Below are 15,737 nucleotides of genomic sequence, written 5' to 3' on the forward strand. Positions count from 1 at the left end.
CTAAACTGGCTTTTGGCTTTCCTGCCTCCTTTTTATTCCAATAAGAATTCTGAGTTTTTGGCATAGAGTGCCAAGTTTTATAAACTTCAAATATTATTATTCATTTATTCCAGAATGTGGGTACAGGACACAAAATATAATGTAAAATCTAATAAAAGCTGAAAACTGAAAAAAAGAAAGAAAAAGAAACCTTGATGACCCTGGAAGGTAATTACTTCTCCTAATCTGTCAAGTAGATACTATTTCTCTCACAGCCTTGCTCTTACTGGCTGTGGATGGAATACTATACTATGCCCTTCTCACCCTTTACTGGCACTTCCAGATCACTCTCTGGAGCCTCATAACATTGAACCATGGACTGCCCTTCATGTCACCAGCCTCTAGTACAACTTCATAATCCTCTTACCACACTAAGTCTCCAATCCACTGTACCACCACACCACTGTGCCTCACTCTTTTGGTATACATTCTTCCTTCACCTAATCTCTCACTGCCTTTATCAGACTACACATCTGCTTAAACCCAATTGTCTAGCTATTCCTCTCCAGCTGGAGAAAACATCATAGTAACAATTATCTCACACTAAATTCATGCCATGACCCTCAAACTGGGTCTGTGACACTGCCTGGCTATGTTACTACTTTCCTTGTCCATTTACTTCCCCAGACACTCCTCTACCCTCACACTGACTTGATGGCCATGGCTTCTATTTTGGAGCATTCTTTTAACCTGAAGCACTGATAAGGTAACTATCACAGGTAGATTCTACTGCTAGGCATACCCACAGTCCTTCCCACGCTGAGGAGCTGTCCATAGTCTTGCTTTTCCATTCACTGGACTCTGGAGCCCATATTCCTTTATGTATACAGATACTATTCCAGCTATTCTTCCCTCTTTTTACATAATCAAGTTTTATCATTCCAGATCATTCCTATTGCGATGTAAACATGAAGTAACATTGCCTACCACAAAAAAATGTAAAAGTATGCTGGGTACCGGTGGCTCATGCCTGTAATCCTAGCTACTCAGGAGGCTGAGATCTGAGGATCAAAGCCAGCCAGGGCAGGAAAGTCCGTGAAACTCTTATCTCCAATTAACCACCAGAAAACCGGAAGTGGTGCTGTGGCTCAAGTGGCAGAGCACAAGCTGAAGAGCTCAGGGACAGCACCCAGGCCCAGAGTTCAAGCCCACTATCGATTCAAACAAACAGATGTAAACTTCTGTGCCTACATGTTTCTGGGATAGCTCTCAAGATACTTGTCCTCTTGCCTCTAACACTAATTCTTAAGTTTCTCTATTCTCAATGTTGAAGTACCTGAAGATAATACCTGGTGTTTTTTTATTTCTCTTACTCCTTCATTCCTTGACTCCCCAGCCTTCCAGCTGGTCCTCTTGCTCCTATTTCCACACCCAACAGTCTATTCTCCACCAAGGAATAAAAAGGCCAGCATGAGCCTTTTAAAATATAATTTGGATGCAACCCTTAGAAGGTTTCCCATTTTACTTGGTGTCAGAGTCAAGGTCGAGTTCACCTCTCCCAAGCATCCTTGCTGCTGTGTGAGCACAATGGATGTATCTCTACATTGATGCCTTTCTGCCAATGGCTGTAGCCTCTGCCTGAACCTCACCTCCTGAACCACACGGCCTACCTAATTCCTTCTGCAATGATCTCTACCTTCAGCCTTCCTAAAACCCTTCTAACCATGATCTATGCTTTCTGGTGCTAATCCCTTCTAGTATACAATGAAAACAGTATATTTTAAGAATTTTGTTTAACATTCATTTTTGTTCACTGGTATTTTTTAAATACCTAGAAATGTCTGGTGTGTATCAAGCTCACTGTCAAAAATGCACAGAGAAAAAATGTGATGGTTAATCTTGATTATCAACCTGACTGGACTGAAAGACACCTAGGAGATACTAAAACTTACTTCTAGATATGTTATGATGGTATTTCCAAAGAGGACTGTCACATGGACATCAACTGAATGAGGAACACTTGTCCTGAATGTAGGTGACACCTTCCAATAGACTAGTGGTTCAGCTGGAACAAAAGCAGGAGGGAGCCTGCTCATGAAAGCTCAAATCCACCTGCTTGAGCAGGTGCATCTACTGCTGCCCATGGACACCAAACTCCCAATTCCTTCAGACTTTCAATATGAAATCATACAAAGTTTCCAGCCTTCAACAGACTGGGGCTGCATCATTGCGTCCCCTTGTTCTGAGGCTTTCGTCTCCAAAACTGAATAGCTACTGCTGGGTCTCCAGCATACAGGGCCATTGTTGGATTATCCAGTCTCAGATTGTATAACTGAATCTAATGAACTAATTTTTATATTTATATGTGTATAAATATAGCTATATAGACATACATATGTATATGTATCCTAGCAATTCTGTTCCTCTAGAGAATCCCATGATAGTAAATGAATATACAAGCAGTTATGCTTAATATATAGAAAGCATTTTCTTATCTTTTTGCTCTTCCTGGGGATTGAACTCAGGATCTAGCACTGTCCCTGAGCCTCTCTGTGCTCAAGGCTAGCTAGCACTCTACCACTTGAGCCACAGCGCCACTTTCAGCCTTTTCTGTTTGTACGGTACTGAGGAATCAAACACAGCGCTTTATTATTCTAGGCTAGCACTCTACTACTAAGGCACATTCCCAGCCCTATAAAGCATTTATGTATAAAGGCTATCAAGAGGCAAATCACAACAGAAATGTAAGTAATGAATAGCATTTTCAAGCCTATCAACACTCAAATATAATTTAAAGATAGCAAACCCTCAGATGATAATACCATTACCAAGAAGTAACTGTCAGCTGGGGACATGGGCTTGCCTGCCTATCAAGTGTGAGGCTCTGTGTTCAAACCCCAATATTACCAAAAACAAAACAGTAGTTACCAGTTAATTTTGGTTTTACAAACTTCCAAATGTTTTTTCTATGCACATATACATATATGTAAATTATTTTTAGTTCTAAAATCAAAATTAAAAATAGATTCTTCATCCAGGTGCTGGTATCTTACACCTATACTCCTAGCTACACAGGAGGCACAGTTCAAAGCCGGCCTGGGCAGGAAAGTCTATGAGACTCTTATATGCAATTAGCTGCCAAAAAAAAAAAAAAAGCTAGAAATCGAGCTGTGGCTCAAGTGGTAAAGCACTAGCCTTGAGCACAATAGCTCAGGGATAGCACCCAGGCCTTGAGTTCAAGCCCCCCCACACACACACACACACAAAAAAAATAGAACCTTCAAATGTTGTATAGGATTCAAAGAAATAATCATTGTCATATACATCTAGTGAGCATGTAAACTGATACAAGTTTTCTACAGTTATGTGTTTACTTGTAATGGTCTTTAATGTCAAACACTTTAATCTCAGCAATCTAAAACCTAGGAATTTGTTTTGGAAAATATCTCACAGGTGTGTAAATTGTTTGCATAAATGTGTATGTAAAAAGTCATTTATAACAGCCAAACTGCAGTAATCTTTTTCTTTTTTTTTTTTTTGGTCAGTCATGAGGCTTGAACTCAGAGCCTGGGCGCTTTCCCTGAGCTCTTCAGCTCAAGGCTAGTCCTCTACCACTTTGAACCACAGCTCCACTTCTGGTTTTTGAGTGGTTAAGTAGTTAAGTGGAGATAAGTCTCACAGAGACTTTTCTGCTGGGCTGGCTTCCCCACTATCCTCAGATCTTAGCCTCCTGAGTAGCTAGGATTACAGGTATAAGCCACTGGTGCACGGCTGCAGTAATCTTAATTACCAGCAGACTTGATTATACTAACATTACAGTCATTAACATTATAACCAATTTATATCAATTATAACGGAAAGGACAATGTATTTATTCTTTAAAGTTAAAGTAGTATATAGAGTTTAATCCTCTTTTGTAAAAAAAAAAAATTAAATATAAACAGTGGTACTATGGCTCAAGTGGTAAAATGCTAGCCTTGAGCACAAAGAGGCTCAGGGACGGTGCCCAGGCCCTGAGTGCAAGCCCCAGACTGGTCAAAAGAAATTGTTTAAATACATTTTAGCCAGGCTCTGGTGGCTCATGCTTGTAATCCTACCAACTCAGAAGGCTGAGACCTGAGGATCATGTTTCAAAGCCAGCCAGGGCAGGGAAGTCAGTGAAACTCTTATCTCCAATTAACTACCAAAAAACTGAAAGTGGCCCTCAGAACTAGCCCTGAGTAAAAGAAGCTGAGGGACAATGCCCAGGACCTGAGTTCAAGCCCTAGTACAGGGCAGCAGGAGGTGGTTGTAAATATACACAAATATAAAAAGTCTGAAAGAATGAAATCAGTGGCTATTCTGTAGTTAATTATAAGCTTTTATTGTCTTTAAAATACTCTTTATTTTGGTATTCTGGGTTGTTGTTTTTTTTGATGAATGTATGTTACTTTTAGAGTCAGAAAGATGGCTTTAAAATGTTATGGAAACATATAAACAAAACTCTAAAGATGCTTTTTAAAGACTGAAAGCAAGATAAAGTGAACACTTACTCATCATCCTGGAAGCTAAGCTTTAACCTTTCTCTTGGTTCAGTATCACTTTGGCAACTGGGAGATGATGGAGATGGAACAGAAAACCTCCCTTCTAAGAAATACGATGACTGGACATCAGGAAACCTGAATAAAATTAAGAACAAAATTATTTACATTTAAAAATCAGCATGGCACAGGGCTACATGACAGCAAAAACAACCATCAGGGAATAAAAAACAGAAACCCCAGTGTTCAAATTAATCATCCTCTGTGCAACTGGAAACTTGTGGACCAGCAAGAGGGTGTTCATCTATTCCAACAATAAAGCCACAGAAATCCTAGAGCTAGGAGAATCTTTAGTGGCTTAGTTCAACCTCTTCTTTCCAAAATAAAGATGACATTTCTCTGATTCAGAGGAGATGGTCAGATGAGTACGAGCAAAATTGTACATTATCCCAACCGTACACAAAATGATAGATGAGCTATATATATCACATTTGGAGTGATATAAATAAAACACATATTGAACCAAACATCTATTTGATTACACAGTGGAAATAAGAAAAGCTAAACACAAAAGCTAGCTTAGCTCCTAAGAAAAAGAAACTTGATCTAAGGAACTGAAAGTTATTAGAATACTAACTAAATTACTTCAAAAGTATATAAGAGACTAAAAGTTATAGATGAAAAGCAGCCCTACAAGTCTGGTAAAACATAAGCCAGGCTCAAGTGAAATTAAAAAGGAAATTCTGCTACACCTCTAAACTTGTCCAATGATGCCTAACCACAGCCAGAGGTTAAATGTTAGGAGACTGTTAATTCATCTCTTGTGTAGTTAGAAACATAATTAATAGATGTCTTCTCAGAGTCTGTGCTGTCATAATTGAAAACAAGGAACAAGAAAGCAGATAAAACCAATGAGCTGAGAGAGAAGAGACATAATTACACAGAGAAAAGCAGGTGGGAAAACAGAAACCCAAGTTCCAGACCAGGCTTTGCTGTGTATCAGCATGTTACAGGTTTTACAGACCTAAAAATAAACTTCAAGTAAGTCTTACCTATTATCTGCACTGGATCTATTCCTAGCAAGTGTTGAAACAGCAACAGGCACACCAAGATTTGAAGAAAGAGTGACATTTTCCAAAATCTCACTATTACCAAGTAATGAATTGGTAAAAAAGCTTGGAAATGACTCTTCTGCTATACCTTGAAAGTCTTCCATCTCACTGCAACAATAAAAGTATTTCTATGAATCAGTATTATCATAAAACTTCCTTAAATGATTGAGTATAAGTTTCATACATCTTGGAAAACCAATCATCTTAGATGACAATAATTTTTGCAACATCACTAAAGGACTACTACTGGCAAATATTCTGAGGTAAAGTCTGAAAATGCTGAGAACATCAAAAATTAAGCTTACATTATTATGGGGCTGGGGATATAGCCTAGTGGCAAGAGTGCCTGCCTCGGATACACGAGGCCCTAGGTTCGATTCCCCAGCACCACATATACAGAAAACGGCCAGAAGCGGCGCTGTGGCTCAAGTGGCAGAGTGCTAGCCTTGAGCGGGAAGAAGCCAGGGACAGTGCTCAGGCCCTGAGTCCAAGGCCCAGGACTGGCCAAAAAAAAAAAAAATTAAGCTTACATTATTATAATTCACACAGTATAAAATACAACAGTTCAATTTACTTATGTTTTAGTATGCTAAAGAACACCAATTATTACACAAACTCACCTAGTAAACAAAGCAACAACAGGGCTGGGAATATGGCCTAGTGGCAAGAGTGCTTTGCCTCATATACATAAAGCCCTGGGTTCGATTCCTCAGCACCACATATATAGAAAAGGCCAGAAGTGGCGCTGTGGCTCAAGTGGTAGGGTGCTAGCCTTGAACAAAAAGAAGCCAGGAACAGTGCTCAGGCTCTGAGTCCAAGCCCTAGGACTGGCAAAAAAAAAAAGCAAAGACAGCATAACACTGATGTCATATACTGATATAGTGTACATTTTTGGCATCTACTTCATTATTTCTAACATGGATTATAATAAAATTTAGCCCCTGGTTTCAAAGATTTTTTTTTTTTTGGTTCTGCTCATTTGTAGAGGAGAGGGGGATCTGTTAAGAGATGAAATCCAGGGCTTCCAGCATGCTAAATACATGCTCTGCCACTGAGCTACATACAGCCATGGCCAGAGATTTTGTTAAGGATAAATGTACAGTTTAATAAGTAAGCACATTCAAACAAAAGTTTTCAGTACAATCAAGTTCAGTTGGCACATGGATGTGGCAGAAATGGTAGAAGCACACATGGCTAAGTCTGGGAAACTCTAGCACAAAATCTATGCCTTGACAAGGACCTACAAGCTCAGTTGACCCTGATCATAGTACTCAGATCTTATTCAACCTCGATAATATTTCAGAGTGACTATCAAGTAAGCGTTGTGTGGAATTCAATAAAACTAATGAGGACAAGGACAAAAAATAAATCAGAAAAAAACTATTAAAATTGGGATATGAGCACTATACCACACAAAGGCCTGTCATCCTCGCCTTCTACTTACCACCCTCTCTAGTGACCACTCTTAGTTTCAAAGCTTCAAATATTACATTAAAATTTATACTTGTGTCTGGGCCTCTCCTCTGCACCTCAGGCATTTCTAATTAGATACCTAACTGGCACTTAAATCTCAAACATTGAATCTACCTCCTTCCTACTCCCCTTAAGAAAAACTTACTCTGGGAAACTTGCTTTCAGTCCTCCTCACCACTAACTAATCGTAGTTATGCCAAAAATCATCATCTAAGTGATGACAATTAAGCGCCATTAACCTCCATACTCTTAAGCAAATTCCAACTGTTACACTTTTTTTTTTTTTTTTTTTGCCAGTCCTGGGCCTTGGACTCAGGGCCTGAGCACTGTCCCTGGCTTCTTTTTGCTCAAGGCTAGCACTCTGCCACTTGAGCCACAGCGCCACTTCTGGCCATTTTCTGTATATGTGGTGCTGGGGAATTGAACCCAGGGCCTCATGTATACAAGGCAAGCACTCTTGCCACTAGGCCATATCCCCAGCCCCCCAACTGTTACACTTTAACCATACACACCCTGTCATGACCTCCATTGCTTCTACCAGCACTTCCGGCCTTGACATCCAGTGTCTTAATGCATCCTTACTACTTTCTTCCCTGGTCTGTTCATGTACACGTCACATACCATAATACCACTCCCTGGCTAAGAACTTCATCTACTGGTATTCCATCACATCCAAAATAAAAGGCCATCCTGATGGCCAGCAGGGGTTGAGGTATCTCTAACTTCATCTCCAAGTACTCTCCTCTCCATCTACTCCATCCTAACCTCCCACAGTTACCACTCTGTGTCTGACATCCACTTCCTCCATCTGTTCCTCATACCTTAGTTACCAGGAATTCTAACCCAGATTTTACACAATACAATTTACACTAGAAGTTTCCAACTCAAATGCCTTCAGGCACAAATACTATCAAAAAGCAGGACTGTAGAGTGACCTGGAAATTATGGACCCCTGAAATAATTTTTTTTTTTTTTTTTTTTTTGCCAGTCCTGGAGCTTGAGCTCAGGGCCTGGGCATTGTCCCTGAGTTTCTTGGGGTTTTTGTTTTGTTTTTTGTTTGCCAGTCCTGGGGCTTGGGACTCAGGGCCTGAGCACTGTCCCTGGCTTCTTTTTGCTCAAGGCTAGCACTCTACCCCTTGAGCCACAGCGCCACTTCTGGCTTTTTCTGTTTATGGAGTGCTGAGGAATTGAACCCAGGGATTCGTGCATGCTAGGCAAGCACTCTACCACTAAACCAACATTCCCAGCCCCTGAAGTAAGTTTTCTATAAAGCAACGAAGTATAACGGCACACACATGTAATCCCAGAATTTGGGAGTCTGAAACAATAGAGGAGTTCCACATGAGCCTAGGCTACATAGTAAGTTCAAAGCAAAAACATTGTTGTCAAACAAAGGATATCAACTGGTATGGGGGTCTCTCTGTCCAAAACACCCTGAAACATTCTACATCTGTCTCCACTTTTACCACCCAATATAATAAAAAACTTCTCACCAGTCTCCATCTTTCTAGTCCTGTCACCCTACAGTGAATTCTCTGCACAGCAATCGAAAGGACCACAAATAGGAATCAAGTACATGATCTTACTGAAAACACTTAACTCTCCCAGTTCATCTTGCACTACCCTCAGGTTCATTCAACCACATACTGGATTTTCTTCCCCTATAAACATCCCAAACTGATGCCTACCTCAGGGCCTGGAATACTCTCCAGATCTTCAATAGCTACCTTCCTCCTAGTTTTTACATCGACTTATATGTCAGTTTCTAAGAGAAGGCAGTCCTTATCATTAAGTTAAACATAGCCCTACAGGTTATTTTTGTACTTACCTGTTTTCTTCCACTGAAAACAATTATCCTCTAAGAGCAGGGACCTTACCTATACGTCCATTACTATTTCCCAATGTCTAGAACAACATTCAGCATATAACAGGTTCTAAACAATATTTTGAAATGAAAGAGGGATCAATAACTTCATCTTTAGGTCAGATTCTTGAAAAAACATCTACCTGTTCACCCGTATATTTCTACTATCTGCTATGGAGCTAATGAGTTGGAAAAAAAATAGTCAAAAGAAATCATCTATAATCAAATATAGCAAGCTTGCTATATTTAATGTCTATTGTTAACTAATATTCAAAGTACTTCATATACATCTTTTTTCTGTCAAGTGTGTAAAGCAGTCATTATCTCTGAGGAAGTCCAAGATAGAGAATCAGGTGTGTGATTTTTTCCAGGCTATAGGATGCAAGTGACCCAAGAGGATTTCTCATCAGTCAAGTCTGGCTTTAGAGCATTCTTACCTCTGTATTAATGCCACCTCTCTCATCTTCAGCCTACATTTCTATCTAGCCATTGTCAAATGGCTCATTGACAATACCTTAAATCCTCAATGCCTCTCAGGTAGTATAGTCAACAAATATAAAACCAAACTTGTTACATTTCTTCTACTCTCTCAACATCTTAGTGTTGACCCCATCATCCCAATTCATTGGCTCTATAATCTGGACACCTACAGTCATCTTCATCATTCTGTTCTCAGTTACCAGTTCTAATGCTTCTAACTTTGAATATGTTTGAAGCTGAAACCCAATGCTATATTCCTAATGCCTGCAATCCACCACTTTCTAATGTAAATACTGCATTAGTCTCCCAATTTGCCTGCCCAAATCTAGCCCCATAAGTAAGTTATTCACAGAAGCAACATTAAAATAAATACTAACCTCTTCAATCATTGGATCCAAAGAAAAATAGTCAAATCCCAAGAAAATTTAGATACAGCGATTACCCTAGGATTATTCGTGCAACAATTCCTTTCAAGCACAAACCATAAACACTCTACTTGGCAGCAAGAATGCACAAATAAATAAAGCAGCTTCTAAGCTGATAAGGTGATATCTGTCATAGAATCCATGTACTAAGTACTTCAACAGAGCTTTGCTTCAACATAAACCAACTAGAAAATTCCTACTAGATCTAACATAATACTGTCACCATTCATGAAAAAACTATACTCCTTAAAAATGCTAGAAGGCTGGAAGAGTGAGGGGACAGAAGACATTGTATGAAAGGAAATGTACTCATTACCTGACTCATGTCATCGTAATCCCTCTGTATATCACCAGAATAACAATATTTTTTTTAATGCTAGAAGGGAAAATTCCCCAATTTCTATCTACATTGCACTATCCAACGTTTCTCCATTATATAAAGACATAAATACATTGTTCATTTTTCTTTTGCTAATTCACATCTTTGTAATTTTTTTGCTGTTTCTTTAAAGTGGTAGATTCGACTACTTCACTAATAAATCAAAATTTTAAGGTGCTCTGGAATCCAAAACCTAGACAAACCTGCCAACAATCATTTACTCTTGCTACTTTCAAATACGCATTAACATTAGGTTAACATAACATTACTTTTCAAAACTTACTGTAAGTTTGGCCGAGAAAAACGTTAATTTGGAAGCAGTAAAAATAGCAGTAGAATGATTTTAGGATGGAAAATGGCAATTCAAGTATTGTCACATATACTTCTTTCTTCCAGACGCCTGTGTCCAAAGGGACCTCATGTTTTAGTACACACAGTCTAAAATCAAGAGCAAAGCAGTTACTCATTTACAGACATACAAACCACATTAAAGCATGCACTGTACTCGCACTTTGTGTTCTGCCCCGTTAAGGAAGTTGTAGGTCCCTGTCCCCAAAATAGAAGGCAGGTATTGGGCATACAGGCGAACTACCAACCACCACAGGTGGTTAGTGTGACTGTGTGACGGGAGTGCTCGGCGTTAACCAGTACCTTACCTCCTGGGTCGCAGTGGAAGGCCTTGGGCAGCCGGAACGGCGCCGCCGTGGGAGAGCACAGTGCATGCACACAGCCAAGCGCAAAGGAAGTCAAGTGGGAGAGGGGAACAGGGCTGTGGACGCCCCCAAAGCCCAGGCACTCGGGCGTGCGGAGTCCTCCCCCGGCAGCCCACGTCCAGGAGACCCCGCTGGGGGCCGCGCCGAGCCCGGCCCCGCCGCCCCACGTCCGGGCTCGGAGCCTACGACTCCCCGGCAGGCCCAACCGTCACCAGCCGGCTCGGCCTCTGGCCGCCACGCGGGCCGAAACCGTAGTGGCCAGCTCCCGCCCAGGTGCACGCCGAAGGATCCCGCGCCCCGCCTCACCCAGCCCACCACAGCCGGAACACCGCCGCGCAAGACCCTTCGCGGGAGGGACGGCCGGAGATGGCGGGGGCCGGCCACTGAAGCCAGAGCGCGTGCGCGAACCACCGGGCCCGCGACCGCCCGGGCCAGCCTTACCGCGCGCCCCCAGGGTTTACGTCTCTGCGCGGCACGAGGAAGGGGGCGGGGCCTCCGAGCCGGCCTTGGATTGGACGATGCGAAAGAACAGCGCCGGTGCGAGTCTGTGATTGGCTAGGATGTGCATTTGAAGCCTCCGGCGACCAGCTACCGGTCTTCAGCTTGGAACTGAGCCTGAGGCGCCCCCAAGTCGTCGGCCAACTTGAGAACAGCGCCTGCGTTCCTCGGTGTGAGCACCGCAGAGCGCCTTGGCAGGTCGCCGGGAGGGCGAAGCGCCGCACGGTGCGTCTTACCTTCCGGGGTAGATGCAGAAACGCGTCCGGTACCTCGGTCAGCCAGGCGCCCTTGGAATCCAGACCACTCGCTACACCTGCCGCCTCTGTGATGAAGTAATGGGGTAAGGTTGGTCCCAGTCAGAAATCAAAGTTAGGGCGAGACGCGGGGCCTCCCTGCCTTCCCCGGGCCCTCCACGCCCCCCACCCCTTCTCTGGGGCTTGTTTTGGGGCTTGCTTTCTTGCTCAAGGCTGGGCCACGCCTTCGACCCGGCTTTTTAATGGTTAATTGCAAGTGGCAGCTCATGGGCTTTTCTAACCAGGATGGCCTTGAACTGCGATCCTCCAGCCTCCTGTGTAGCTAGGAATCCAGTTGTTTTGTTTTGTTTTTAGCCAGTCCTGGTGCCTGAGCACTGTCCCTGTCTTCTTTTTGCTCAAGGCTAGCACTCTGCCACTTGAGCCACAGCACCACTTCTGGCTTTTTCTACATATGTGGTGCTGTGGAATCGAACCCAAGGCTTCGGGTATACGAGGCGAGCACTCTTGCTACTAAGCCATATTCCCAGCCCAACTAGGAATAGTCTTGAGCTATTGATGCCTAGTTTCACCGTCTTTTTAAAACCCCAAATCCCATCACCACCAATCCACTACTACCCTTACTGACGTTATTAAGATATGAACTATACAACTTGTGGGTGGGAACGAGAGGGAAAAACTGGTAGACAGCAAGGGAAGGGGTGACACAGTCCAAAAAGAAATGTACTCTTGACTTAAGTAACTGTAACACCTCTCTGTACATCACCTTTATGATAATAAAAAAATTGTTAAGATAACGCACTTGCCTTTCAAAGTTTCTCAAGTTCCCATTCAGTCCTGTATCTTAAATTTTCTAATATATAACCTCTGAAGGAAAGGATATCTCACTTTTCCAAAGCTAACTCATTCAACGTTTTCTCAATGTCTTAAGGCTTTCATTGCACTTCGAAGGACTGAAAAGGGAAAACACAAAGTTGAATGTAACAGTTATTATTTCTGAGATTAATGTGGTAGAGAAAGATTTGATCACTTTCCAAAAGACCACGTAGCTGCCATTCCTGGTTTCCACTCTCCTCTGCTTGGCCCTATACACCCACAACCTTTCTTTTTCTTTTTTTTTTTTTTTTTTTGGCCAGTCCTGGGCCTTGGACTCAGGGCCCGAGCACCGTCCCTGGCTTCTTCCCGCTCAAGGCTAGCACTCTGCCACTTGAGCCACAGCGCCGCTTCTGGCCATTTTCTGTATATGTGGTGCTGGGGAATCGAACCTAGGGCCTCGTGTATCCGAGGCAGGCACTCTTGCCACTAGGCTATATCCCCAGCCCACAACCTTTCTTAAAAATGTTCCTACACACACAACCATCCTTAAAAATGCCTTTCCTGCTGGATGCTGATGGCTCAGACTTATAATCCTAGCAGAGATCTAAGGATCACAATTCAAAGCCAGCTGAGGCAGGAAAGTTCCTGAAACTCTTACCTCCAAAAACCTGCAAGTGGAGCTATGGCTCAAGTGGTAGAGTGCTAGCTTTGAACAGGAAAGTTCAGGGACAGTGCCCAGACCCTGACCTGAATTCAAGACCCAGGGTGTGGGTGTGGGTGTGGGTGAGCGCGTGCGTGCGCATGTATGTGCACGCTGTTCCTATAGTACATACACAGCCTTCCTTGACTGTGCTGAACCCAGGGCTTCATACATAGTAGGCAAAGCCTGTACCTCTTACCTACATCCTGAGAGTAACTGCCATTTTTATACTTTATTTACACTCATTCCATGTTAGCTAGCTTGGTCCTATCTCAGGTGTGGCCTCCTAATTCTCAAAAACTATGTCTCTGCAGTTCTCTTCATATCCCTTCCTGAGACCTGCTAGACTTGGCTTTTTACCATATAATTGCCTCTATTCCTCCTTTGCCCATACTGAATAAGCAGATTAAGTAGGGGAGAAAAGATCTCAGTATTTTCTGAATCTTAGAAAAGTAAGCCAAAGCCAAGTATAGTGGCCCATGCTTGTAATTCCAGAATGTAGAGTCCAGAACTCAGTGCCAACCTGGGACACACAGCAGACCTTTTGTCTAAAACACAACTAAGCCAGGTGTCTGTAGTTCACATCTGTAATCCTAACTACTCAGCTGAGATCTGAAGATCAAGGTTCAAAGCCAGCCAAGGCAGAGAAAAATCCGTAACTCTTATCTCCAATTAACTAGCAAAAAGCCAAAAGGGCTCATTTGTTTACACATGAACAAACTGACTAAAGGAGAGTATACCTGTGGGAAGAATCCAAAGGGAGTACTCATCTGAATGGCTAATGTACTGTGTATCAAAACAAATACCAGGAAGTGAAAACATTTGGGGGGGGAGGGGGGGAACAGGTGAGAGGGAACATGGAAATGGAGGAATGGTGAGTATATGTAGTCATTATATTCAATGTACAGTACATTAACAAATGAACCACGGGAGCTGGGAGTATGGCTTAGTGGCAAGAGTGCTTGTCCTCATATACATAAAACCCTGGGTTTGATTACTCAGAACCACATATGTAGAAAACAGCCACAAGTGGTGCTGTGGCTCAAATGGTAGAGTGCTAGCCTTGAGCAAAAAGAAGCCCGGGACAGTGCTCAGGCCCTGAGTCCAGTCCCCAGGACTGGCAAAACAAAACAAAACACACACACACACACACAAAATGCATCATAAGGGTAGGGAAAACGGGGGGGGGGGGGGGGGGGGGAATGGGGGAAAACAAAGGAAGGAGTGACATTAACCAAGAAATATTATATTTTTATATTTATAACATGACTTAGGAAACTGTAACCCTTCTGTGCAACTACTTAGCAGTAATTTTTTTTTTTTTTTTGGCCAGTCCAGGGCCTTGGACTCAGGGCCTGAGCACTGTCCCTGGCTTCCTTTTTGCTCAAGGATAGCACTCTGCCACTTGAGCCACAGCACCACTTCTGGCCGTTTTCTGTATATGTGGTGCTGGGGAATCGAACCCAGGGCCTCATGTATACGAGGCAAGCTCTCTCGCCACTAGGCCATATCCCCAGCCCTAGCAGTAATTTTTTTGAAGCCAGGAGAGGTGTGGCTGAAATGGTAAAGTGCTTAGTGAGCTAGCCTTGAACAAAAAGGTAAGCAAAAGCATGAGGTCCTCTTGAGTTCAAACCCCAGTACTAACACACACACACACACACACACACACACACACACACACACACACACAGAGCAAGGAAAGCCTGAGATCTATGCCTAGCTCACACAAAGCCAACAATAACTTAGCTGTAGGGCTGGAGATGAACTGCACATTCAAGGCTGACATTCACCCTGAATCCCCATTTCCCAACTCATTAATTGTCCTGAGGCATGTTAACTACAAGGAAAAGAAAAAATACCCCTCTCCGTGATGCCCTGGGGAAAATGGATGGGTTCAAGCTCCTCCCTAGTACTAAGCTACCCTAAGATCAGACTGTCTGTACTATGAATACTATAAACATCTACATTCCCAGGACCTAGAAAGTTGGAATTTTATAACCAGGCTCATTCTTGAGCTATCTAGCTAGAACCCAGCCCATAGTTTCCTTTAATGATATACTTACTGTTCAACATTTTTGCTTAGTCACTTTACCAGTAATACTCCCTCTGCAAATCTCAAGTCACCAGAGCTTTCCCTGTGACATTCATTAATTTAATACTGTTCTCTAGTAACAATAGACCCACAAGACAAAGAATATGAAGGCAGGAGATCCTGGACTCCTAGCTGCCTAGATCAATCCTGGCTTTGCCGCCAGAGTCCTCGCTGTGTACCCTTTAGCTACCAGTTTTACACCTGTAAAATGGGGTGAATTGGACCCTTGGCCTCAAGCTCATTGTCAAGATTTAAAGCAGTTTAAATAACTTAAGGTATCTAGAAAAGCACAGGCATGTGGGCGCAGTCAACAAATATTCCATAGTATCTTACATCTCAACTGTGTAGGAGGCTTGGTTCACATTGATACTTGACATTTAATAGAGCCAGCAGGGACCTCATAGCCAGGAAATAATGCCTATCCCATTCTTAAGT

At 42.6% G+C, this 15,737-nt stretch overlaps 1 protein-coding gene across 5 annotated transcripts in view; it reads right to left on the reverse strand.

The window, feature by feature from the left end:
• Window positions 1-11,624, reverse strand: part of Cep192 (centrosomal protein 192) — a 107,888-nt gene extending 96,264 nt beyond the window's left edge. For 2 of the 5 annotated variants that reach the window (XM_048363093.1, XM_048363097.1), the window contains exons 1-4: window positions 11,252-11,623; window positions 10,516-10,670; window positions 5,552-5,719; window positions 4,512-4,637 (exon numbers count right to left, since the gene is read on the reverse strand). In XM_048363093.1, the coding sequence (XP_048219050.1) occupies window positions 4,512-4,518 (7 nt within the window). In that variant the 5' untranslated portion in view covers window positions 4,519-4,637; window positions 5,552-5,719; window positions 10,516-10,670; window positions 11,252-11,623. Of the gene's footprint in view, window positions 1-4,507; window positions 4,638-5,551; window positions 5,720-10,515; window positions 10,671-10,883; window positions 10,905-11,251 lie in introns of those variants that run through there. The other 3 variants (XM_048363095.1, XM_048363096.1, XM_048363094.1) reach the window with 3 other exon arrangements.
• Between the last annotated feature and the right edge of the window lie 4,113 nt (window positions 11,625-15,737).

This window comes from Perognathus longimembris, chromosome 15 (genome assembly GCF_023159225.1).
Source record: "Perognathus longimembris pacificus isolate PPM17 chromosome 15, ASM2315922v1, whole genome shotgun sequence".
Lineage (NCBI taxonomy): Eukaryota > Metazoa > Chordata > Mammalia > Rodentia > Heteromyidae > Perognathus > Perognathus longimembris.